Genomic DNA, 25,034 nt, shown 5'->3' on the forward strand with positions numbered 1-25,034 from the left:
TGTCCTTTATTCAATAAAGGATACCTACAAAAACTTAACAAACATTACATTTAAAGGTAAATGTCAAAAGCATTCCTTTAAATTAAGATGTCCACTAGTAGCATTAATGTTAAAAAAATGTATCATAAGTCCTGACCACCAAAGAAGACTAAAAAGAAAGATCAGAATGAAACAAAACTTGACATTATCCAATAACATGACAGTCTATATAGAAAGTGCAAAAAGAATTCAAATAAAATACTACAATCATTTCAATGAAGCACACTGCCAAAATAATTAGCTATGCCTTTAGAGAAAGAAGAATCTTTTGACTCATTGCAATTTCTAATTCCATTACCTTGACTAGATTCAGTAGTGTCAGATTTAAGGGAAAGCTGTTTTGTTCCATCTTTAACTTTTTTCAACCGATTCTTATCTCCTGGTAAAGTCAATTTTTGCCTGAGTGGTTTCAATTCAAAAGCTTGAAAAGTTTTGACCTGTGTTTTCTCCTCAGGAGCTACTTCTTTACTTGAGTCCTTGGTAATACTGACATTATCAGCGCTTATTTGGTCCTCAAAGTTCAAAGTTTTGGGATCTTCCTGCACGTTCTCTTCTTTGCTACTCAAAGCCAGTTTTTCATCCTTGTTGATGCACTCTAGTTCCAACTGTATTTGCTTATACTTCAAAAGTAAATCTTCAAAAGTTTCTTCCCCACAGTTTTCACTTTTTGATGAATAATTTTGTTTTCTTGATGGAGATCTTCCAAAACTTTTGGCTGAACAGCATATTAAGGAAACCAGTTTCCCAAAGTTTTCCAGTTAATTTAACAAAAACACATTAAGTTATAGATGAATTGTCTCCCTTTTTAATTTGTTTTTCAAGAAAGATGAACTGGTATTTTTAAATTACTAAATTCCATTTAATCTATGTGCTGCTAATACCCACTTTCATTATGTCCCCATATTTCAAATTTAATAAGTATCCACATAAATAGTCCACTTATAAAGTCACTAGTGTTAGTTATTACCCGTAGCATCCACAGATATTCTCTCTAGTTAGGTTATAGCATCCTTCTTTGACAGGTATCAGGGAAGCCCACAAGCTGGATGTTAAAAATTCCTTTCTGAAGGAGGAGGGGAGAAACTGAATGGTTTGTCACAGATATGGATAATTTACATTTCAGATAATCAGAAAGAAACATTTCTTCTTTTTAATCAGTTTCTTCTCCTGTCTCAAATTTTAAAAATAGAGAAAAAAACAAACACTGACAATTAATAGTTAAGACTAGTTTATGAATAAAAAACATTTTCTTAAAAACCGAATTCATTAGAATTTTTGGGCTCATCCAGTATGCTAACATCTAACATATGTACAACTAAAACAATGAAAGCAGTTACATAATAAAAAATAAAACCTTTAAACAGTATTCAAAATATATCTTCTAAATTATTATTAAATAATTATTACCAATTATTTATCAGGATTACCAATAATCTAAACCAATTATTTTTGGTTTTTTTCTTCTCTAACATAGTGATACACAGAACATAATTTCTTCCTTGGATATGGCTACAAAGTTCCAAACTACAATTTTTTTCAAAATAATTCATACATATGAGAATTGTCATACCTCACTTCTCCAGCCTAGCATTAACAAAATAAAAGACAAATACTTTATGTGGTTTTAATCCAATACGTCATTTATAGATCATTTGAATTGGCTAGGATATAACATACACTTCCCTAAATATGGTTCTTCTCTGTTTAACAATTCACAGGACAAGCAACTTGCAAAGATTTTGTGTGTGTGCGAGGAAGACTGCTGTTGAGCTAACATCTGTGCAAATCTTCCTCTACTTTAGGTGGAATGCTGCCACAGCGTGGCTTGACAACAGTGCCAGGTCTAGGCCGGGGATCCAAACCTGTGAACCCTGGGCCACTGAAAGCAGAGCGCGCAAACTTAATCACTAAGCCACTAGCCCGGCCACCTGCAAAGATTTTTTAAACTTTCCTAATGACCAATTCAAGAATGGGAATCACCACCAAACATTTTAGAAACTAAATGAGCATTATGATTGAAAATCCTAACAGATCTGCAGCAAAACTGTTCTGGTAAATCATTGGTTCTCTGACCTCTCCTTTTCAGTCAAGTTTCTTGAAAGAATACTAGTTTCTCCTTACCTGTCTTACTGACTCTTCAACCAAATGGAATCTGGCTTCTGCTGGCTGAATTTATCCACCATGTTTTCGAATCTTATTTTACCCGACCCCTGTGCAGCACTGGACACTGTTAACTACCTCTCTCTTGGCTTCCATAACTCCACTCTCCCCTTGTTTCCCTTCCTCTTTTTTTTCCTAACTCTTCACAACCCCTTTCTCTCCAACTCTTGCAATAATGGTACTCTCCAGTGAGCTCTACTTAGCCTCTTTCTCTTTGCATTTCGAGCATTTTAAAGCACTCCCATATTTTGCGTACTACAAGAGAGAAATCTGGCCCCGGGATAGACACTTGGGGCTCTATCTCCCACAAGCCATCCCCAATACTGCTGCTGATCTTTCTAGAATACAAATCTGATCAGATCTCTTCCCTTTTTTAAATCTAAGAACAGAGTCCAAAATCCTTATAATGGCATATAACGCCTTCCTGATATGATCTATACTTCCTTTCCAATCTCACCTTTCCCTGTTCATCACAATTTATGCATAGCTTTGTATCTAGGTTCTTCTGTTCTTCAAATTAACCCCAATTCAAATGTCATCTCCTATGTGAAGCCAGAGAATTACTTGCTCCCTCATGCCACCATTAAGTACTCTTTGCACATAAATTCTGCAATTATCTCCATTTACAGCTCACTTTTCAATGAAGTTAGCTAAAGGTACAACCAGAGTAATTAAAAACAAAAGACTGAAGACCTTGGAAACATTCATAAAGGGAAAAGATTCAATACACTAACAAAAATTAAAGTAACTAAAGAACAGAAAAACGAGGAAAAGCAATTGAGTTATGACTATAACCAACTCATCTCCCCTCAAGGTTAAGTGAAATCTCCTACTTCTGTCTATACAGGACAGCCAGGATGAAACCAACACTTAACAGATTTAATTTTAAGCTGGTCAAGATGCAATTTCTAAATGAAACCTGATTTAAAAAAAGAACTGCTATTCAACCTTTACAACTACAGGTGAAAATGCAGTGACTTTTTATTGATCAGAGACACTAACCTAATCATGTTAGCTCTTATCAGATTTAGAAGTTTAAAATAGTAATCATCCAAAGGAGATACATGCTAAGATTGATTGACAAGTATGTATCACTAAGAAAAATTAAAAAATGAATAAGAATGAAAGTAAGTACTGCAATAGAAATCTGGTTTATTCTATTCCTTTAAAGCTGCACCTAGCATATCTTAATCATTACAGAGAAAGAAGTTAAAACAAACCAACCAACCATCTGTACTCATGCTACTTCACTTCTAGATTATGGAAATAAGCCACACAATAATCCTCATTCTTTCTTAATGCAGTATTTGTAAAATAAAAATGTCATTATTATAATCACACAGCAGAAACATGAATTAAACTGAGTACAATCATGGTATTAAAAGAATTTGAATTAATAAAATTTTGTATTGCAAATTTTGTTTGTTCATGTTATACACAAGAGGCTGGGAACTAAGTTTTCCTTTACAAATTCTTATAAAGAATACCACCCCTAGGATGGATTACTGATACTTCGCAAGGGAAACAATGAGCAGAGGATCAAAACAAGCATCTTTTTCTTAAGTACAGCATCTGTGAAAAGAAACAACTGGAGGGGCCGGCCTGGTGGTGCAGCAGTTAAGTTCACATGTTCCACTTCTCCGAAACCCGGGGTTTGCCGGTTTGGATCCCGGGTGCGGACATGGCATTGCTTGGTACACCATGCTGTGGTAGGTGTCCCACGTATAAAGTAGAGGAAGATGCGCAGGATGTTAGGTCAGGGCTAGGCTTCCTCAGCAAAAAAGAGGAGGACTGGCAGTAGTTAGCTCAGGGCTAATCTTCCTCAAAAAAAAAAAAAAAAAGAAAAAGAAAAAGAAAAACAACTGGATATCTCATTTCTGCTAAGTTACTACAGAAATTAGACTGGCTATTTGCCTGTACTTTTTTCACATCATATGTCTATTAATAAAAACATGTAAGCTTAACAATTAATAAAGGTAAATGACAGATGCCAAGGTGGCATTGAATGAACGGTTACAGAAAGACAACAAAGGCAGAAAGAAGCTCAACGGCAGGAGGCAGGCAAGCCCACCCATCACCCCCTTCCCTAATATAGAATAAATTAAGAAAAAATTTTGAGCTGCCTCAGTACTTTTTACATACCTCAATTTGAACTTTTTACATTAAACTGTATTTATTTACATTTCTCTCTGGAACACAAATAACAAGTTTCATCTTCTTTTATTCTTAAAAGAATACATATGTGCTTAAAAAGCCGTTGTGTTTTTAGATGCAGAATTGACAACTAACAAGTCCCTGGTTCAAAAATATCTTGGGGTCTGGTCCCAGGGCGTGGTGATTAAGTTTGGCGAATTCTGCTTCAGCAGCCCGGGATCACAAGTTTGGATCATGGGCCCGACCTGCACCACTCGTCGTCATCTTCTTCGTCCATGGTGCGGCAGGGACCAACACACAAGGTGGAGGAAGATTGGCAACAGATGTTAGCTCAGGGCTAATCTTGGGGCGTGTGGGGTGGGGGGTGGGCGGGGCGGCCACACCCCACCGATCTTGGACAGAGGCTTTCTACCTTCATTGAAAGAACAGTCTTTTTAAAAGTTAAATACCTACATGATTTTTTTCTGAAACAATCCTGGAATGCTCCTAACCCAACTTTTGGTTGCAGAAGCAAATTTTTTTTCAGGGCACTAGCACCAGAAGCTGCTACTACTTATCTAAACCTACATTTCTTGCCCCCTTTATATCCTGATATCTAGGGAAGACCCTTTGGCCCTAAGTATCTATAAAAATAATGTTGAGTGTCTTCCAAACAAACGTCATTATATGTAAGTTTCATACATCATGAATACATTAAAAAATCATTACACCATGGAAATTACAACCAGAAATAAAAGTGCTTAGTGCACTATTTTTATGCAGTTATCATGGAACAAGTCATGCAGTTCTACAAATCCATCATAAAATAGCAAATCTGGATATCCTGAGTAAACTCAGGAATGTTAAAAATAACTAAGAATGAGGTTAGAGGAGCAAAATTAGATATTTTGCTATTGTACTTCTCAACTTCTCCATAATCTCCACTCTCCACTACACTCCACGGCTTCCAAAATATTAAAATCAAAATGCTGTTAAGTTTATCTTTCTCTCTCTGGCCCACATTTGTCAACAGTGAGGGTTATAAACTATCAAAAAAGTGAACACAAGAAACAGAAAGAGAAAAAGTTTTCTGAAAAGACATATGAATTTAAAAGCTCTGAATTAATCAAAGTTAGTGAAGATACCAGGTTCTTTTTCCTCCCCTTTCCTCTTCAAAAGACAGCAATGTGTAAGAATAAATCGAGAAAAGTAGAAACAGAACCAGAAATAAAAAACAGCAGGATTATGCAGAATCAAACTTCCTAATTTTCAGTGTCAAAGTGCAATACGACATAAGCAAGTATTCCCCAAATTGTTTGACTTTGTATCTTTCCTCCTCCTAACAATCTAAATCAACCTGAGTCAAACACAAACTTCCGATACCAACAATAACAAATGCTAAGGAAACCTGGGCTTCTGAAGCACTATTACAAATCTGATTTTAGACGGTCTCGGATTCCACTAGCTCGGCCCCAATCCACAACACGTGAAAGCCGAAAAGCCCCAGACCCCATAAAGCGATCTCGAGAAAGCACACCCCAGCGTGACGCACGGGGATTACCAGCGGACGACTCGCTCCCAGTGCGCCGCCGCCGGGACAAGCAAGCGGCTCTGCCGCTCGGGAAAGTTACTCATCTCCCAGCCCGTCCCGCCGCCCGGGGCCTCGGGAGCGACACGCCCAGGGCGGACCGCCACGTGAAGGATACAGCTCTTCCGCGGCGGGGAGGGCTCGCGCCAGCCCTGGCCGCTGCCGAACCCGGGCCCCGCGCCTCCGCCCGGCGCCCGGCCCCCCGGCTTGCCGCCTCGCTCGCCCCCGCCGCGCCCCCGACTCCAGCGGCTGCCGCCGCGGTACGGCCGGCCTCGGAAGCGGAACCGGTCCAGGGCGAGGTGGCTGCGCTCCCAGAAAGACGGCCGCGGGCTGCTCTCGGCCAGCGCGCTCGCGGGCATCCGCGCGGGGGGCGGGTGGGAGCGGAACGGCTCTTTGGGTCGGTAGCTGCTGTGTCCCCTGAGGTGGCCCCGCTCCGACGCGTGCCGCGGGCGGGAGAAACTCCTCGGCGGCTGCTGGGACGAGCACGACGACGACGAGGAGCCGCCGCCGGACCCGCCGCCCCGGGCCGGGTGGGGCGGCCTGCGCCGCGGGTACGGCAGCAGCCCGGCGCCGCTGCTGCTGCTGCTGCTCCGGCTCCGGCCCTGGCTGTTGTTGTCGTCGTCGCTGATCTCCCCGTCCTCGAGCTCCCCTTCCTCCTTGGGCGAGAGGCCGCTGGCGGCCGGGGCCGGAGTCTCCGCGGTCGCCATCCCGGAGCGGCGCCCTCCACACAGCCTCAGCCTCCGTCCGGATCCTTGCTTCTCGGCGCCCGGCTTCCCTAACGGACGCGGCGGCGCGGCCTCACCGCCCCGACGCCTAGCGGGCTCTGCTCCCCAAGTTCCCCGCACCCCAGCGCCTCCTCGCCGCACCGTCGCAGCCCAGCTTCCTGCCCTAGCGCCCCCTTGCTCCTCCGCGGCCAGGGCTCTTCCGCTTCGCGAGAAAGGGGCTCTGGAAGCGGCTGTGCCCGTGACGTCACTTCCTGCGGCACGCAGGAAACAGGCTCCTAGTTCACGCGATAACAATAGGACAACGAGATTCTCGGTGGGACTTGCAGTCTATGGCGCCACCCCCATTGGGGTGTTTGGGAGCGTGGCGTGGGCGGGTCCGCTCTTCGTCGCTGCCGCTAGCGGTTGATACCAATGGGCGGGGAGAGGGCAGGCAGCTGTGCGGGTGGACGGCTCCGAAGACGGCCGCCCGCCCTAGACGCGGGGGTCCCGCCGGCGCCGGGGGCCGGGAGGGGTGGGTGCGTCCGCCATGCTGGTGGAGGCGGAGAGCGGCGACTGAGCGGCGGGAGCGCGGCCGGCGGGCCGGGGAGATGCCGACCCACTGCGCGGCGGCGGGCTGCGCGGCCACCTACGACAAGCACGCGGACGTCAGCTTCCACAGGTACCGGGCGCGGGCCCTTCCCCTCTGCGGGCGTCTCGCGTCTGTCCCGTATTCTCTGCCCTCGGGGAGGCGTCTTCGCCCCATGAAGGCGGTCCACGATCTGTACGGTAGCGACTCCTTAGGGAGAAGTGACGCGTTAGTTTCCTGCTCTTCCACTCCTGTAGGTGACGCCGGGTCTTGACATAAATGATGCCGCGAGAGGAGTCCTGTTGAAGGCAGCAGTCACCGTGAGAGCCTGCCATGGTCCCGTTAAAATTAGGACGTTCTCACTAGCTGAACCGACAGGGGAGCGCTTAGATGTCTAATAGTCGAGTCCAGCAACTCTGCGGAGGATTGAGTAGCCGTGGACTGAGCGGGGTTGGGAAAGGGCGAGAGATGTTTTCTATTCTTAACAAGAACAGAGCGATAGAAAGACCTTAGGTTTTGTTTTTCCTTCGTTTGCTGGAAGAGCAATCTAAATTCTTTCCTTCTGCCAAATCGGAACTCTTGAAGGCACTTTGAACACTACGTGAAATATAGTAAGTACTCGGTAAATGTTTACCTTCTCTGCAAGTGCCTGCCGTGTGCCTGAAGAAGCGTTAAAAAAGTTAAGTGCAAACAGCTCTGATTCTATATACCTCACAGCTTAAGTCGATCCTAGAATGTAGAAAATTATATCCTTGACCTTTTCCCCATCTCATTATGACTAAATGTAAACCCTTATTAAAAGTTGCCACTTAAAAAAATCCTTGTGATGTTTCTGTTTTTCAACTACTTTACTCATCCATCCATCGCATGTGTACCGTGTTTTTATTTTGCCTGGCATTGTGCTAGGGATCCAGAAAATTCTCCTCTTCCTGGAGTTGAGAGTGTAACGAGAAAGGAAAACAAATAATTACGGTTGAGGGCCACAGAAGAGACATTCAGGGAGACCTAACTTAGCCTTGGAAAGTCAAAGAACACTTCTCAAAGGATGTGATATTTCACATGAGACCAAAGGATGACATAGATTTGGTCCAGTATGCTGCTTTAAGGATTTTCTGTTTTACCCAAAGAGAGCTTGAGAAGCCATGGAGGGTTTAATTGCATATTAAAAATCCCTCTGGCTGCAATGTGGAGAATTACAGTGTTACTTACAGTGCTGGTCAAGCATCATCAAGAGAGGTATTTGATGAGCAAGGAGCTTACTATTTCTTTCACAGGGAAATCCTGCTACAGTGTCCACTGTGAGCTAAACAATGTCCTTCCTTGCTGGCAGAACCAGCAGTAGATTAGAAGAGTTTGAGAGGGGATAGAGAAAACAGTTGGGAACCTGTAGTAAAACACGGGAGAGTCCACCTAGTGGCCTAGACTGGAGAGGTGCTGACAAAAGGGATGGAAAGAGGTGGACAGATTTGAGAACTGTTTGAGGGGGAACTGCTGTATCTGGTAATCTGATTTGGAAGATGAGGGATAAGGAGGAGTCAAGGCACCAATAATATGGAATGTTTAAGAGAAGTACAGTGGTACAATAACATGCATACCTCCTTTCTATTTTGACCATTTGCCTGCTATGAAATTAACATTTTCATGTGTGACCCCAGAAATTTAGGCCTTAAAAATAATAATATAATAAAAATACATTCCTATTTCATAGATACAAAAACTAACTCCTCTCCTAGGACATTGGTAGACTTCTTTATCCCCATGTACAACTTATATTGCCTAAATTTACTGGCTCCATTTTTATTCTCTTGCTCAGCCCACTCTAGTCGCAGTCTCCCCAAACTTCTGAAACTGCTCTTGATGAGTTGTCACTCCTACATTGGCATGTGATCGTTTCTCCTTGAAATACTCTCCTTTTGAATTAACACTAATTTTGTGATTTTTATCTTACTTTTTTGGCCAATCTTCAATCTCTTCTGCCAGCCCCTCTCCCCACCCACTGACCTAAGTCTTCCCACTCTTATCAAATTGATTTCAACTGTTCCTGTGCCCTCAGTTAACATTTACTTGTTGATGCCTCCCCAATTAACATTTCCAGTCCAAATCTCCAGTGAGTTCCATGCCTGTAGGCCGGATGTCTCAATACTTCCTTGGTCTCTTCAGTTCCCCAGATTCAACATATCAAAACTGTACTAATGAACTGCCCTTCCCCTAACCTACACCACTTCCCATATTGTATTCCCTTTCTCAGTACAGTAAATGAAAACACCATCCATCCAGAAACGGGGAGGTCCTCCTCCCTTGACTTCTCACCATTCCCTCTTGATGGGATTATTACAGCAGCTCTTAGCTGGTTCACTGCATCCATTCATGCACTCCTAACTGCTCTTCTGTAATCAGTGGTGTGTTGCTAAATGTTTAACAACAGGATCTCCAGGGAAGGGGAAAAGCCCTGATTTGTAGTGTTGGCTCAAGGTACATGAGATAAATACTCCTGCTGTGACTGATTTAAAACTAACAACATCGCTGATCATGGAGTTGGGAAGAAGTGTGCAGTGCCACATTATTATATAGTGCTTATACCATGTAGCTGGAAGAGACACAAATAATAGCAAAATAATCAGGAAGTGAGAGTTCTTAGTATTTATTACCTTTGTTTTTAATTTAACTACAAATTGGCATAACAATATTTGATAATGGCTGTGTTTAACAACTGGTTAAAACATTCTCTGTTAGGGGCCCCTTGCTGCGTGGTTGAGTTTGATGCTCCACTGTGGTGGCCCAGGGTTTTGCTGGTTCGGATCCTGGGTGCAGACATAGCACTGCTCATCAAGTCACGCTGGGACAGCGTCCCACCTGCAACAACTAGAAGGACCCACAACTAAAAATACACAACTATGTACGGGGGGCTTTGGGGAGAAAAAAAATCTTAAAAAAAATTTTTTTTCTGTTAACAATCAGCTCTCTAAATTAGGCCTTTTAATGGCTTATCAATGCCACTTTGGGTAAAGTTCAAAATTACTCTTTAATTTAGAAGGCCCTCCAGCATCATTTCATGTCCTAACATTCTTCCTTGTCCCTAAGATACTCTGCACTCTTCACTACTCCCACCCTAATTTCTCCAGCTAATTCCTCCTCTCTTAAGTCCTCCTGACTAGATGAGCTCTTCCTGTGTTATGGTTCCATGCAACCCTGTACTTGCCCTTTTTTTTTTTTTTTTTTTTGAGGAAGATCAGCCCTGAGCTAACATTTGCCAATCCTCCTCTTTTTGCTGAGGAAGGCTGGCCCTGAGCTAACATCCGTGCCCATCTTCCTCTGCTTTATATGTGGACGCCTACCACAGCATGGCTTGCCAAGCGGTGATATGTCCGCACCCGGGATCCAAACCGGCGGACCCCAGGCCACCAAAGTGGAACATGCGCACTTAACTGCTGCACCACCGGGCTGGCCCCTGTACTTGCCCTTTTATAACACTCATGGCACTTGTGTAATTACTTTTATAATAATAGCATTTATTTAGTATTTACCACGTACTGTGCACTGGGCTAAGCATTTACTTACATTGTCTTACTTAATTCCTAGAACCACACTAGGTACCATTATTACTCCACTTTATAGATGGTAAAACTAAGGCCTAAAAAGGTTAAATAGCTGCCTAAAGTCTCCCAGCTATTACGTGAAGGAGCAAGGATTGTGGGACCCTGGTTTGACTCCAGAGACAGTGCTCTCAGCTACTCTTTTCTACTACATCGAGCTGTTGGATTCTCTACCTTCCCCTTACAGTATACCCTCAGAGAAGGTAGATACCATAAAGGTAGGTCAGTTTTGTTTACCACTGTGTCTTTAGTGCCTAGGACAGTGCTTGGAATGTAAGAGGCATTCAGCTGTTTATTAAAAATCCAAGCAAAACAGCATCGTTTAAAATACTGAGTGATTTTCCAAAACATCTAATGTTTCTGAAAGCTTGGTTCTATTACTGTGTAGACAAAAATATAGCCGTCTGTTATCATCATGTTAACTTTTTAATATTTACAGGATGATTTATTATTACTTAAATTCAGCTTATAGGCTGTATCTCTCACTCTCTGAAAATGCTGAGAAAAAGCCAAACCACACATGCAGAACATGATTAAGGCTAATGCTGCATAAAACAGTATCCAAAATCAGATACAGAATTGTTGGCTATTCTTCTATTTCACCACAAACAACTGAAGATTATTTAGTAATGCCAAACTAAACACATTAGTTCATTCATTGATTCACTCAGAAAAATTCATGTAGTGCTTATGTAACAGGATAAAGTAGTGAAAAACATAGCTCCTCACCAGGAGAAACTTAATGACCTAGTGGTGGAGACATAAAAGTAAGCACTTAGAAGAGAGTGATGTTAGTTCTGTATGATCGTGGACATCTAACCCAGTCTTCTGACCATGAAAAACCTCCATAGGAAGATGAGGTTCCTAAACTGAGTCTTAAAAAAGAGGAAGCAGAATTTGGTCAAATTAAGGTTCAATTTGAGGCACTGGTTTCATAATTAGGGAGCTAGTTTAAAAGAGCTAAAAAAAAAAGTTTGAAAAATATTATCTGAAAGACATTCTTTGTATATCTGAAGAGTCTTAAACAAATGATAATACAATGATAGTACTTATTTGTTCTGAGCCTTTTTTGAGTCCCCAAGAAGAAATGTGCTTGTAAATTAAAGCTTGATTTTTAGTTTAGGCCTCAGGAAACATTTCCAAACCACCAAATATTGGAACAGAGATTTCTGAAATGAGAATACATTAAGAGGTGAGGGCTAGGCAGAGTAGATAAATTCTCCATCAGAGGTTTCTAATGAAATAGAAAAAACTTGTATGAAAACATTTGAACTGTAGAGTGATAGACAAATGTTAATATCCTCAGATTAGGATATGTGTGGGATTGGGGGCATACGGACAGGAGATGGGAGGGTGTTTACCAGCAAATCTGGGCTTTCACCTCTTTGTGCCCCTCACTGCTGGTAATTTGAGCAAACCTAGTATATCTGATATAGCCAAAGCTGTTACCTAGTAAAGCTTCAGTTGGGCGCTTCTGATCCACATGATTGTCTAACATGAATCTAATGGTTCTTTTTAAACACTAGTCAGTTTGTAATTAATACTTAAAGGATAAGGTAGTCAAACTAAAGAAGAGTTCAACTCAAACTTCTTACGAGTCAATGTAGATTCTTATGTTTCTAAGGCAGTCAACACAACGCCAGAATTTTTAGACAGTCCCTTATGTTTTCTTTCTTAATAGGTATATACTGAGTACTTATCAGTATATTTTGCACTTAAAATGAATATGGAAGGAAAAACATTTCTGCTGGGCTTGGCAGCAGCATTTTACTCTGTAATACTGTATAGCTTAAGAGTTTATTTTTTAAAAAATATGCCTTTTAACTACATGGAAGTAATACAATGAATTATTAATTTATATATTCTGTATTCATATTAATTAAGCAACTTTTTGTTGAGTCCCTACTGGTTGCAAGGCACTATGCTAAGTGTTAAAGACAGATGAAAAGATTTAATGATCCCTGTCTTCAAGAAATTTATAATCTACTTTTATTTTGCTGGAAATTTATTAAAATGGAAAAATTACAGAACAATGTGGTTAGTGTCATAATGAAGAAACACAGTGGAAGGAATACCAGAATCTGTGTATGCTTTCCTTGATGAGATTTAATCTGTAGGTATCTGATTTGCCTTGACCATGTACATCAGCAGATCAAAACACTGTGAAACTGAGCCAGCCCGATGACCTAGTGGTGGTTCAAGTTTGGTGCATTACGCTTCAGCGGCCTGGGTTTGTTTCCCAGTCATGGACCCACACTTCCCATCTGTCAGTTGCCATGTTGTGGCGGTGGCGCACGTAGAAGAACCAGAAGGACTTACATCTAGGATATACAACCATGCACTGGGGCTTTGGGGATGGAAAAAGAAAAGAGGAGGAAGATTGGCAACAGAAGTTAGCTCAGGGCGAATCTTTCCCTGAAAAAAAGTACATTGTGAAATTACTCCTGCTCATAGTGGTTCCACATAAACTTGATCTAGATCAGTTTAGTCGTTTATTTTTACTACCCATGTTAAATAATAGGTTGGGAAGAAAGGTCTCTCTATAAAACTCTGAGAAATAAAACCATTCAAGTCAGTTTCTTTGGGTTTTTTTGGTGAGGAAGATTGTTGCTAAGCTAGTATCTGTTGCCAATCTTTGTCTTTTTGCCTGAGAAAGATTGTCCCTGAGCTAACACCTGTGCCAGTCTTCCTCTATTTTGTACGTGGGACGCCACCACAGTGTGGCTCAATGAGTGGTGTGCAGGTCCTCACCAGGGATCTGAACCTGCAAACCCCAGGCCACTGAAGCAGAGTGCGTGAACTTAACTACTATGCCACCAGGCTGTCAATTTTGACCCTCAAGTCAATTTTTTATTTATTTTTTTACAACTTATAGAAATTAGCGTAAATTGGTTTCTGTTTCAGTGTCTGGAAATTGGGAATTTAAAATTTTTTATATAAATTGAAGACACTTTAAATCATCACCTTTTAAAATTTCTTTTAAGCACTTAGGTGCAACCAGAAGTGTGATAGTTGGAATTTGACTTGCCTTTTTTTTTTTTTTTTTTTTTTTTTTTTAAGGTTTCCTTTGGATCCTAAAAGAAGAAAAGAATGGGTTCGCCTGGTTAGGCGCAAAAATTTTGTGCCAGGAAAACACACTTTTCTTTGTTCAAAGCACTTTGAAGCCTCCTGTTTTGACCTAACAGGACAGACTCGACGACTTAAAATGGATGCTGTTCCAACCATTTTTGATTTTTGTACCCATATAAAGTCTATGGTAGGTAATGTTACTTTTACTCCATTTTTACCATTTTTAGAACCCATTCCTTTTTGTTTATAAAATAGAACAATTCATAATGTACTGAAATTCATATATAATGATATGCCTCAAGAAAGTTGAAAAACTTCCTCTTGCGCAGTAAAGGTGCAGGCTAGAATTAGATCTCAATTCTGCTGACTCCAATATTCTTTCCCTAATCCAAATTGTTTTACTATGTTGGGTTTTTACATTATTGCCAGTTATTATCAATAATTCAATCAATGGTAAAACTGAGAAATCATGAATAATGAAACCTCCAGCATCACTCTGCTCTGATTTTAAGATATACAAAATTTGCGTTAAGTGCTTTAAGAACAGCACACCCAAAGAATACCAGATTTATACCAAAAAATGTAAGTGCAGAGGGAGGCATAAAAGAAAACTTCATAGAGCTTAAGCATTTAGGCTGGGCTTCAGCTTGGAGTTTGGAACTTAGGAGAGGCTTCTTGACCTTTCACAGGACAGTTGCAATAGCACAGTGAGCACAAAAGCCAGTGGGTTGAGGGTGAGTCGAAAATAGTCACATGTTAGCAAGTGATATTTAAAAGGAAGGAGAGAATTAAGGTACAGGATGAATGTATTAAAACAATGTTATCTAGTTAGGGAAGATCTGATCAGAGAGGAAAAAGCTAGCTGAGAAAGACAGGGTCACTGAAAGGTAAGAAGGGGTAGAATGGGGCCGGCCCTGTGGCAGAGTGGTTAGGTTCACGTGCTCCCCTTCGGCGGCCCAGGGTTTTGCCAGTTGGAATCCTGGGCGTGGACATAGCACCACTCATCAGGCCATGGTGAGGCGGCATCCCACATGGCACAACTAGAAGGACCCACAACTAAAAACACACAACTATGTACCTGCGGGCTTTGGGGAGAAAAAGGAAAAATAAAATCTTTAAAAAAAAAAAAAAGAAGGTGTAGAATGAACAAAAATAGAGGGTGTAGCTTTGAAGAGGGGGACAGACATCTTTTCCTCTAAAAGAGGAAAAACCACTGCTTTTCTTGAGTTATTGTGATAGTTAAATGTGTGAAGATACATGAGTTAGGATGTGAACAGGAGAGGAAACTGGTGAACTAATTATCACAGATATTAGAAAAGCTCCAGGAGGGCAAGAACTTTGTCTCTCTCACTTCTGAACCCTCAGCACCGCAAATAGTGCCTGGTACTTAGCACATACTCAGATATTTATTGAATTTGAAGTATAGCTTATTTTTTGGCATTTTGATCATTTATTCATTCAACAAATATTTACTAAACTTTGTCAGAATCTAAGTTAGATACTGAGGATATAAAGATCAAAAACGGGGCCGGCCTGTGGCACAGGAGTTAAGTTCTCATGTTCTGCTTCGGCAGCCCAGGGTGCACCATTTCGGATCCCGGGCGCAGACCTAAGCACAACTTGTCAAGCCATGCTGTGGCAGGTGTCCCACATATAAAGTAGAGGAAGATGGGCACAGATGTTAGCTCAGGGCCAGCCTTCCACAGCAAGAAGAGGAGGATTGGTGGCAGATGTTAGCTCAGGGCTAATCTTCCTAAAAAACAAAAAAATCTTAAAAAAAATTAAAAGAAGAAAAGATCAAAAACAGTCCTTGGGGGCTGGCCCCATGGCATAGTGGTTAAGTTTGGTGCACTCTGCTTTGGCAGCCCAGGTTCAAGGGTTTGAATCCCGGGTGCAGACACACACGACTTGTTGGCCATACTGTGGCAGTGACCTACATACAAAATAGAGGAAGACTGGCACAGATGTTAGCTCAGGGCAAATCTTCCTCAGTAAAAAAATAAAAAGTCCCTGCCAATTCCCCTAGGCAGAAGGCAATACCAATTACAGGTTTCATGAGGACAGGAACCATATTTGTCTTCTTTACCATTATGTCCCCAGGAATTCCTAAGTTAATTCCTGTGTGTTTCATTAAATGTTTGTTGAATAAATGAAAGACACAGACTTAAGAGGTTATGACATAATCTGGAAACTGTAGGTGGTTTAGTCTTGCTGGAGAATAAGTCAGGATGATGAATGGCAGAATGGGATGAAATCCTAAATGGTATAATATGCCATGTAAAGATTTTTTTCTTTAGATAATGGGGAGGCAAAGAGGAATTTAGCCAGTGTAGAAACATCAAATCTGTTAGAAAAATTATTCTGGTGGCAGAATATGGATTAGTGAGGATCAGAATGAGGAGGAGATCTAGAAAGAAGTTTTTAGTATTTCAAGCCAGGCATGATATGGGTCTGATGTGGACAGTGGTATTAAGAATGATGGAGAGGAGAGGATTCATGACAGAGATATTTAGGAGGTGGAATTAATAAGACTTGATGACTAACTGGATGAAAGAGATAAAGGAAAAAAAGGGTCCTTGGGTTTCTGATTTGGGCAAAATCTTCCTAGCCAGATTTTAAATCCTTGAATGGAAGATGTAACTGTGAACAGTTAGTAAGCAGATCTATTCAGGAGCTTGATACGTGAGAAGATGTTTTCATTAAGCAGGACCCCAGGACTGAAATATTAACCAAATTGAGAGAATACTATTTACCTAAAAAAAGAGATCACATCAGTACCACACATACACCAAATGTCTTTATACATTCTATATTGGTCTTAGAAAATTGCAAAGGATTTTTTAAGTGTTGGTAGAATCATACTCCATAGTTTTGAAGAGACCTTGGAAGTCCATTGTCTATCTCCAAACCAACGTTTGTATCTCTCTGGAGAGGCAAGACAAAAAGAAATGGGTGGCTGGAATCAATTCAACCAGTTGAGAAACCTGAATCCATGATTACATGAGATAGGCTGCTGATGTTTCCTATCAAACTTTTAGAATCAATTTTTAAAAGAGCAGTTTAAATACTGTTATCCAAAACTGGACAAACTTTACTTATTTGTGATATTCCATATTTTATGTTCAACCCTCTAATTTTATTTGGCTCAGAAACTCAAGTCAAGGAATCTTTTGAAGAAAAACAACAGCAGTACTCCAACCGCACCATCGAATTTAAAATCCAACATTAGTAGTCAGCAAGTACTACTTGAACACAGTTATGCCTTTAGGAATCCTATGGAGGCAAAAAAGAGGATAATTAAACTGGAAAAAGAAATAGCAAGCTTAAGAAGGAAAATGAAAACTTGCCTACAAAAAGAGCGTAGAGCAACTCGAAGATGGATCAAAGCTACGTGCTTGGTGAAGAATCTAGAAGCAAATAACATATTACCTGCTGGCACATCAGAACACATTTTACCAACTGCCTTAAGCAGCCTTCCTTTGGAAGATTTCAAGATTCTTGAACAAGATCAACAAGGTAAAATGTTACCAATTTTCAAAATCTAAAACAGACCAAGAGTACCTTCATTTACAATTACCCTGCATAGAACTTGATGCCCATCCTTCGTTCCAGTCAAAGGTAAAGATATTTAACGCAATTATGCCAAAAGTGGGTATTTAATAGTTTTACTTGAAGTACCGTTACTCCTGTATAATTTATGAAGATGTGATTACCAAAAAAATTGGAAAACTTCCTATGAAACTTTGAAAAAGAATGGAAGTGCCTTATGTGAGAACTACATACTTAAAAATTTTGTTAGTAAATTGTATTTTGCAAGGTGTTTTGTGTTTTTGTCTTTTAAAACTACTTTTAAAGAACACTCTATGACAATGTGTTTAATTTATATTAGGAAATATTTTTTTCCTGTACCAAAGTTGGGATATTACATTCTAAATAAGATGGTAAGTAGGAGTTAACCAACATTGAATATGACTTTAGAACTGCTAGGGTTTGTATTAATTTATTATTGGCACTGTGATTTGGAAACTTTAGAGAAAAAAACCTGAGGTTCAGGGAAAATTCTTTTATTTAAACTTTCTGTATCTTTTTACCAGTAAAAGTGAGCTAATCGTGGCCTCCTTCATAAGAATATTACTTTTAAAATAGATTGTATTTTGAAATAATAATTTTGAATGTGAAGTACCCTTGAGTCATCCAAGCTAGATAAGGCCTCAGGTACCTTAGACTAGTAAAAAGTTGTAGTGATTATATTCATCTTCTAAGAAAATATGTCGTGAAATTATGCAGAGATGGGGATCTAGCTTTTACTTAAAAACATAAATATACTATTTTTCTCATAATAAAAGTATTACATTTCCATTTTCGAAATTGATGCATTAATAAGCAAACATGCCAGAAAGTTCCATTTTAGGAATATTCCCTCTACTCCTGTGTGTGTTGATAGCAAAACTCTTAAGCTTTTTTTTGTTATGAACCCACGATAGAATTTAATTGTAGAAAAGTATTTATCATATCTTCACAACTTGTAACTTAAAATGGAATCAGTTTATCTTACACATCAGCTTGTTTTTTATATCTCCTTTTTCAGTGAGTGTCAAATAGGGCAACCATAGTGCCTAAGCGAATGAGATGTGGTTCTCTCTGATAAAGCTATGCACATGCTAATTAATTTACAAATAGAATATCAGAACTATTCTTATAGTTGCCACTTGAACAATTGAACGGTTTGCCTTATTTTACCAGATAAAGTTTAATAAGAACCCTTTCCTTCAAACAGCTTTGGTCAAATCATGTAAAAATTTATTAATGTGTAATCAAGTTATTCAATCCTGATTCGAGCTTCTGACACTGCCATATGAAAGCAGCATACACCTAATCATAAACTGCTGTAAATCTTTCCTATAAGGTAATGGCTATTTGATGATGAAAAAGACTTTTTAAAACTTTTTTAATGATATTTGCTTGGATCCTAGCAACAGTCTTTTGACAGTATTAGCACGCTTTCTTTTAATAAGGGGATTTACAAAGGCAAAAGTAGGAAAAATCTCTTTTAGTTATCATCAGGCACCTTAGAACAAATATTTATGAAAACCCTTTTGTGTATATTGTAAACCTTGTTAGTCATTTTATCTTTATCTTAAATATTGATGTAGCTCCTTGGAATTGTCACTTTTTTTTCCTAATACTCTTTCAAATATCTTTTCACCAATATATAATCATGAGCAAACACTAACTGTATGTATTTTATACCTCAAAATAAGTTGGTCAAATAATCATTTAAACGTAAACTATGTTTTCCAAGTATAAACCCTCATGGGGTTCACCGCCCCTCTCTAATACAAAAGAGAACACTAACTAATGCAGGCTGGTTCCCATCTACAGTAATAGCTTGATATCTTAATATAATGTTTTAAAAATCACAAAAACAAAACATTCTAAAATACAAGCTTTTGGCAAAGTTAGTCTTCATTCATTATTATTTGAGAACACTGATTAAACTACCACACAGTAATTTCAAAATAAATTTTTTTGCTGTTTTCTCCATGTCATTTTTATGTTACTGTCCTGATAACATGCTCCAAACTCTCCCTGCATCAAATTATTTTATTAACACACATCTGTCTACCTTAAAACTACTTTCATTCATAGAAAAAACCTAAAAGCAATCTTTTAAAATCCTGTTTTCAGGGGCCGGCCCCATGGCTGAGTGGTTGAGTTCGCACACTCTGCTTTGGTGGCCCAGGGTTTCGTGGGTTTGGATCCTGGGTGCAGACATAGCACCGCTCATTAGGCCATGCTGAGGCAGCGTCCCACATAGCACAACCAGAAGGACCTAAAACCGGAAAATACAAGTATGTACTGGGGGGCTTTGGGGAGAAGAAGACAAAGAAAAAAAAAGAGATTGGCAATATGTTAGCTCAGGTGCTAATCCTCAAAAAAAAAGAATCCTGTTTTCAGTTTGTTGATTAACTTCTTATCACTTTGACCATATGCCATAAAACTAATCAAAGTTATAACAGCTCTTTGTCCTCTGCTGGACACAACACATATCCTCTGTTCGTTCATTCTATGTCTGTCATTCATTCAATGTCTGAGGCACTAACCTCTACAGAGAACCAGCCAAAGCCTAGGAACTTGATATAAAGATGAATATGACATGATTTTCTGCCCTGAAGTTGCTCAGTCTCCTGAAATATTGTTTATAATACAATATGATAAATGTTATAAATGAAATATCTGTGAAGGGCTTTGGTAAATGCTGTTGAATTGGAATTTAATGAGAACATATAAACTTTAGACCTTTTTTTCTAATAAGATACTTTCTTTTGAAATGAAACAGATTTCCTGATAATGACTTAGCCAAAGGAGGTAGAAGGACATTGGTGTTGACCTGAATTACAGAGTGTTTTTAATGAATTGTAAGACATTTTTTCTGTTTAAAATGAACACTGAAAAAACTTGTTGTTAATGCTATCTTAGAAGGAAAACATAATTAAATAAATACTACATCAAAGCCAAATAATGGAGTTTATTTGACATTTGATATTTTTATAAAATAACAAACCCTACTAACAGACTTTTAAACAAAGCACTACGGCACCCATTAGTTCTCTTACTTGTTCTCACAAATATTCTGTGTGGTAGGTGTTCGTATCTCCAATTTACAGATGAAGAAATCTGTGTTCATTTATTTATTCATTCAGACATTTACTATGTGCCAACTGGCACAAGGGATGGAAATGCCAATAATCCAAAAAGTTCTAGATTGAACACTGGTCTTTGGGCTCCAAATCCTCTTCTCTGCCCTCCATATTATAACTCTCTGTTAAACATATGAATCATATTATTAAAATAACAAGTCATGTGTCTCAAAAAACTAAAATAAAAAACTTTACATAGGTATACAGTAAAGATAGTCTATGAAGTCATTGTTGATCTCTTCTGGGTAAACTTTATAATGTTGGTATTTTATCTCATTTCTCAATGTTAGCACCTGGGTAAATTTTAATTTTGGTATAATATAGAAGTGGTTCATGTTTATGCCATAATATGGGATTCTTTTGGTATTTAGACAGTTGGAAACTTTCTAAAATTAATGATTTTATAATATTAAACAATTGCATATTGTATTCACAAAAAGTGTATTCCCAGTATGTTGATATTAAAAACTTTTTCCCAAGGAAATTGTCATGCCTGTTATTTCCAAAAAAATGTAAACAAAGGAGTCCTTCCCCTAAACTGACCCCTAAAATACTTCTGTAGAAGTCCCCCTCCTTAAATTGCCAGGCTGTATACAAAACAAAGATATGTAAAGCCTGGAAGAATTATCATTTTCTTTTTTGTGACTCAAGTTATATCTAAACATACATTGCAGTTTATTTGCACTGTTTTTAAATACCGTTTATGCAATCTAAACCAGATATATGAAGGGCTATAAAAATTGTCTATCCTGACAATAATTTTAGACTTGCACAAAGATTTATTTGTAGATATGGTATCAAAGCATTATTTTAATAACAAAAATGAAAGATGTGATTTTTAAATTTTTTTTCTGATACTTTAGAGGAAACTAGGATGAACCAGATAGATGTCCCTCTTAAGGCTACTGGAAAAAAATACTACATTTATTTATTCCTGCCCTCACTGCTCCCCACCCCATCCCTAATGCCTTTTTAGAATGAGTTGAATCTAAGGTACATATCAGTCTTCAAACTGCTGCCTAGGCTTTTAAAATTTGTGCTCCAAAAGTTAAAAAAAATTTTGGGGGGGAGTGTTTAATGTCAAGAAAGCAGATATGTGCCCATCTCTCAGATGAATTATCAGTTTATTTAGGTGGTATTTCAAACCTTGTTAGCGCTAACTCTTCTGCATTCTCTTGAACTTCCTATTATCATGCCCTTCTTAACCACTAGACCTTTACAAATTGTCCTTCCCTTAGCTTGGTCACTTAGCAAACTCCTTGTCATCTTTCAAGGCTTAGTCTCTCCATCACACTTTCCCTTAACATACCAAAGTGCTTTTCTCCCTGGGTCCTGCTTTACCCATAACTTGGATAAAGTCATATTATAATGTAATTGTACATATCTATTTTCATCGTCTCTTCCTTCAAGGAAGTATGTGTGTGTTCTGTTTTTTCTTTTTGCACCTCAGGGGTCTGACATGTATATATTGGGCATTCAAATATTAGTAGATTTCAGAAAATCTAAACCACTCCTTTGGCTTAAATTCAAAGGGACTGCACATAGAATCCACTGATATTTTCCCAGCAAGATTAAGTGCTTTTTGTCATTGAGATGAGTTTACAATTGGTGTTAAGCACCAAGTGTCTATCCCAGAAAAATCCGAACTTATTTGTGTTAAAGAAGGCTTCAACAGAAATACGTATTTATATTGTGAAATCTAATGATTACTAGTCCAACAATGAACTTTCAGTCTGCTTCTCTGATTACTATAGAAATCCTCAAACGGTCAGGTTTTCTGAGGGAAAGGAATCTGGTAAAACAGTTAACTCTGCTGGAAAGGTTTAAACAAAGGCATTCACGTTTCCTACCTTCTTGCAGCATTTAATAACGCAGTCGTGGTCCTGAGAGGACACGGGACTTCTCGCCCTGAAACATGTTGGAGGTGCTGGAGGAGGCTGGATGTGGTGGACGCACCTACTAGTGTCCTCACCCCTAACCAGTGTCGACGAAAATAATCCATATCCAATCTATAAATGAAAATTTGGGTGAGTTTATTCTGAGCTTAAATCTGAGGATTATAACCCGGGAGAGTCTTTCCACAAAGGAACAGAGCACTCCAAAGAAGTGGGGGTATAAGGGTGGTTATATACCCTCAAAGAGGATGTTTCACATAGGATTGAAATGTCCCTTTTACAATAGTCGCAAGACTGCTCTGTCGGCACAGCGATTGATGGAAATAGCAGGTAGGTCTTCCGTCTCTGTGAACACAGCAGGGTGGCAGTCTGTTGTCTCCAGCTGTGTGGTCACAGGTGAGCTGGGAGGTGAGTGCAGCAATCAGTTCCTAGCCTAAGGAAAAATGCTTATCCCTAAGGAAATGCTAATGTGGGGGGAAGTTGCACCTTTATCTCAAGGGCCTTTGTTCTGGCCAAAGGAAATGTCTAAGCAGATATGCAATGCGTGCTCAATAGCCACAGTCAGGCCCTTTTGAAAAAAAAGTCAGGCCGAATTAGGTTTATACCAAATGGCTTCCTCATATACTCCAATATATCCTATTGCTTGCCATTTTTATTTGTCGCCAGCAATTCTCCAGCTAGAAAATGCCTTTTAAAATGAATAGAAAAAGACTGCTTACATATTTTTTTTTTGAGGAAGATTAGCCCTGAGCTAACATCCATGCCCATCTTCCTCTACTTTATATGTGGGACGCCTGCCACAGCGTGGCTTACCAAGTGGTGACATGTCCGCACGCGGGATCCCAACTGAGGCGGAATGTGTGCACCTAACCGCTGCGCCACCGGGCCAGCCCCTACATTTTTTAACCTAGTGAATGAGTGCACCAAGGCTGCCCCAGGGAGAGAAGCCCAGGGCATCCTGGCCTACATGCTGATCTATATGAACCGATGCTTATCTAAAGTTATATGACCACACAATAACCAGACCCCCACCTGCACTGATACCATTTTCATGACTTTTTACATCATCTTTCTTTGGTAAAAATAAGTCATGTACCCATGCCTTATAAATTTAGCCCTAACCCTCAACACTTGAGCCCTTCCCCGCCCGTGGGTCCCGTCCCCACGCCTGCAGGCCTTCACCACCTGTGGGTCCTGTCCCCACACCATTTCTGAATAAAGGAGCACTACTACCAGAACTTGAGAGTCCACAAAATCTTTCTTTTGACTCCTAGGCTCCCGAGCCCCCATCAGTTAATGTCTATAAAAATCACTGGACTGTAATGATGAGGATTTTTAGGCTGCTTAATTTTAAAATGGCTTATGAGGATTTTTAGGCTGGTTAGTTTTAAAACTACAGATGAGATTCAGGCTCCAAGGAGTGGAATTTGTTTGCCCCTTTGTTGGGAAACATTTACATTTCTAAGGGAAACCTCTATCTGTGAAGATGCCTCCCTCTCTGTGCCAGGAAGAAGGGGGTATGGTCTTATCTCTAGAAGCTCTTAATGGGGAAGGCAAGAACTTAAGTTGGTTGCTGTCTGGCAATCTCATGTAACTGGTTTAGGGTGGTGGCGTCTAACCTTTTTAACCTTTACTTAATCCGATTTGATTCTTGTCTAAAAGTCATGGGATCACCCAATGACCAGACCCCATCTGCACTGATACCATTTTAACTTTTTTTTCATGTTCTTTCCTTTGTCTTGTAAAGAGATGAATCATATACCTATGCCTTAAATTGAGCCCTAACCCTCAACTCGGGGCAGCAGCAGGAGCTCTGACTGCCCGTGGGTCCTGTCCCCACACACCAGCTCTGCCTCCCCATGGGTCCTGTCCCCATGTCAGCGGGGGCAGCAGCAGCTGCTCTGCCTGCCCGTGGGTCCTGTCCCCATGCCAGCGGGGGCAGCAGAAGCGGCAGCAGCAGGAGCTCTGACTGCCTGTGGGTCCTGTCCCCACACCCCAGCTCTGCCTGCCCATGGGGTCCTGTCCCCATGCCAGCGGGGGCAGCAGAAGCAGCAGCAGCAGGAGCTCTGACTGCCCGTGGGTCCTGTCCCCATGCCGGCAGCAGAAGCTCTGACTGCCCATGGGTCCTGTCCCCATGCTATTCCACACTGTTCTCTAAATAAAAGAGCACTCCTGCCAGATCTTGAGAGTCTAAGAAATCTTTCTTTCGACTCCTCGGCTCACCGACCCTGCATCAGTAAGATCATGTTTTTTTTAAGACCAAGGATACTTTAATGACGTTAATTCCGGCAGACCGTTTCAGCCTTAAGCCAGATGACTTGTTTCATGGAGAACGCAGCAGTAATCTGGACACTGGGAGGAACGGAGGAGCCATGCTGGCTGGAAGGCCGGTGTAGGGACCTGGAATTGGCCACCCCAAGATATGTCTCTTTGGCATCAGGATTATTTGAGGCTGATTGCTTTTGATAAACCGGGACAAGGAAGGAGGCTCTGAGAAAAGGAACTTGCCATTTGTTAGGACACATTTACATTTGTAAGGTAAATCTCTATCTGTAAAAGGTGCCTC

At 40.3% G+C, this 25,034-nt stretch overlaps 2 protein-coding genes and 1 long non-coding RNA gene across 4 annotated transcripts in view; 1 reads left to right on the forward strand and 2 right to left on the reverse strand.

The window, feature by feature from the left end:
* The window catches only part of ZFC3H1 (zinc finger C3H1-type containing), a 50,870-nt gene extending 43,968 nt beyond the window's left edge, over positions 1-6,902 (reverse strand). The window contains exons 1-2 of one of the 2 annotated variants that reach the window (XR_011540574.1): positions 6,039-6,901; positions 338-754 (exon numbers count right to left, since the gene is read on the reverse strand). Coding sequence is in view for 1 of the 2 variants with exons in the window: in XM_070622113.1 (XP_070478214.1) it covers positions 338-754; positions 6,039-6,627 (1,006 nt within the window). In the remaining variant the exon portion in view is untranslated. Of the gene's footprint in view, positions 1-337; positions 755-6,038 lie in introns of both variants that reach the window. The other variant, XM_070622113.1, reaches the window with a different exon arrangement.
* Positions 6,857-21,052, forward strand: THAP2 (THAP domain containing 2). The gene is made up of 3 exons (XM_070622119.1): positions 6,857-7,303; positions 13,864-14,059; positions 17,022-21,052. Exons 1-3 carry the CDS (start codon positions 6,975-6,977, stop codon positions 17,415-17,417), a joined length of 921 nt encoding a protein of 306 aa, XP_070478220.1. The 5' UTR covers positions 6,857-6,974; the 3' UTR covers positions 17,418-21,052.
* On the reverse strand, positions 19,314-24,250 carry LOC139083667 (uncharacterized). Its single transcript, XR_011540575.1, has 2 exons — positions 22,424-24,250; positions 19,314-19,705 (listed from the first exon to the last, which is right to left on the reverse strand). It is a non-coding gene; the product is annotated as an uncharacterized lncRNA (long non-coding RNA).
* Positions 24,251-25,034: the final 784 nt, after the last annotated feature.

This window comes from Equus przewalskii, chromosome 5, assembly GCF_037783145.1.
Source record: "Equus przewalskii isolate Varuska chromosome 5, EquPr2, whole genome shotgun sequence".
NCBI lineage: Eukaryota > Metazoa > Chordata > Mammalia > Perissodactyla > Equidae > Equus > Equus przewalskii.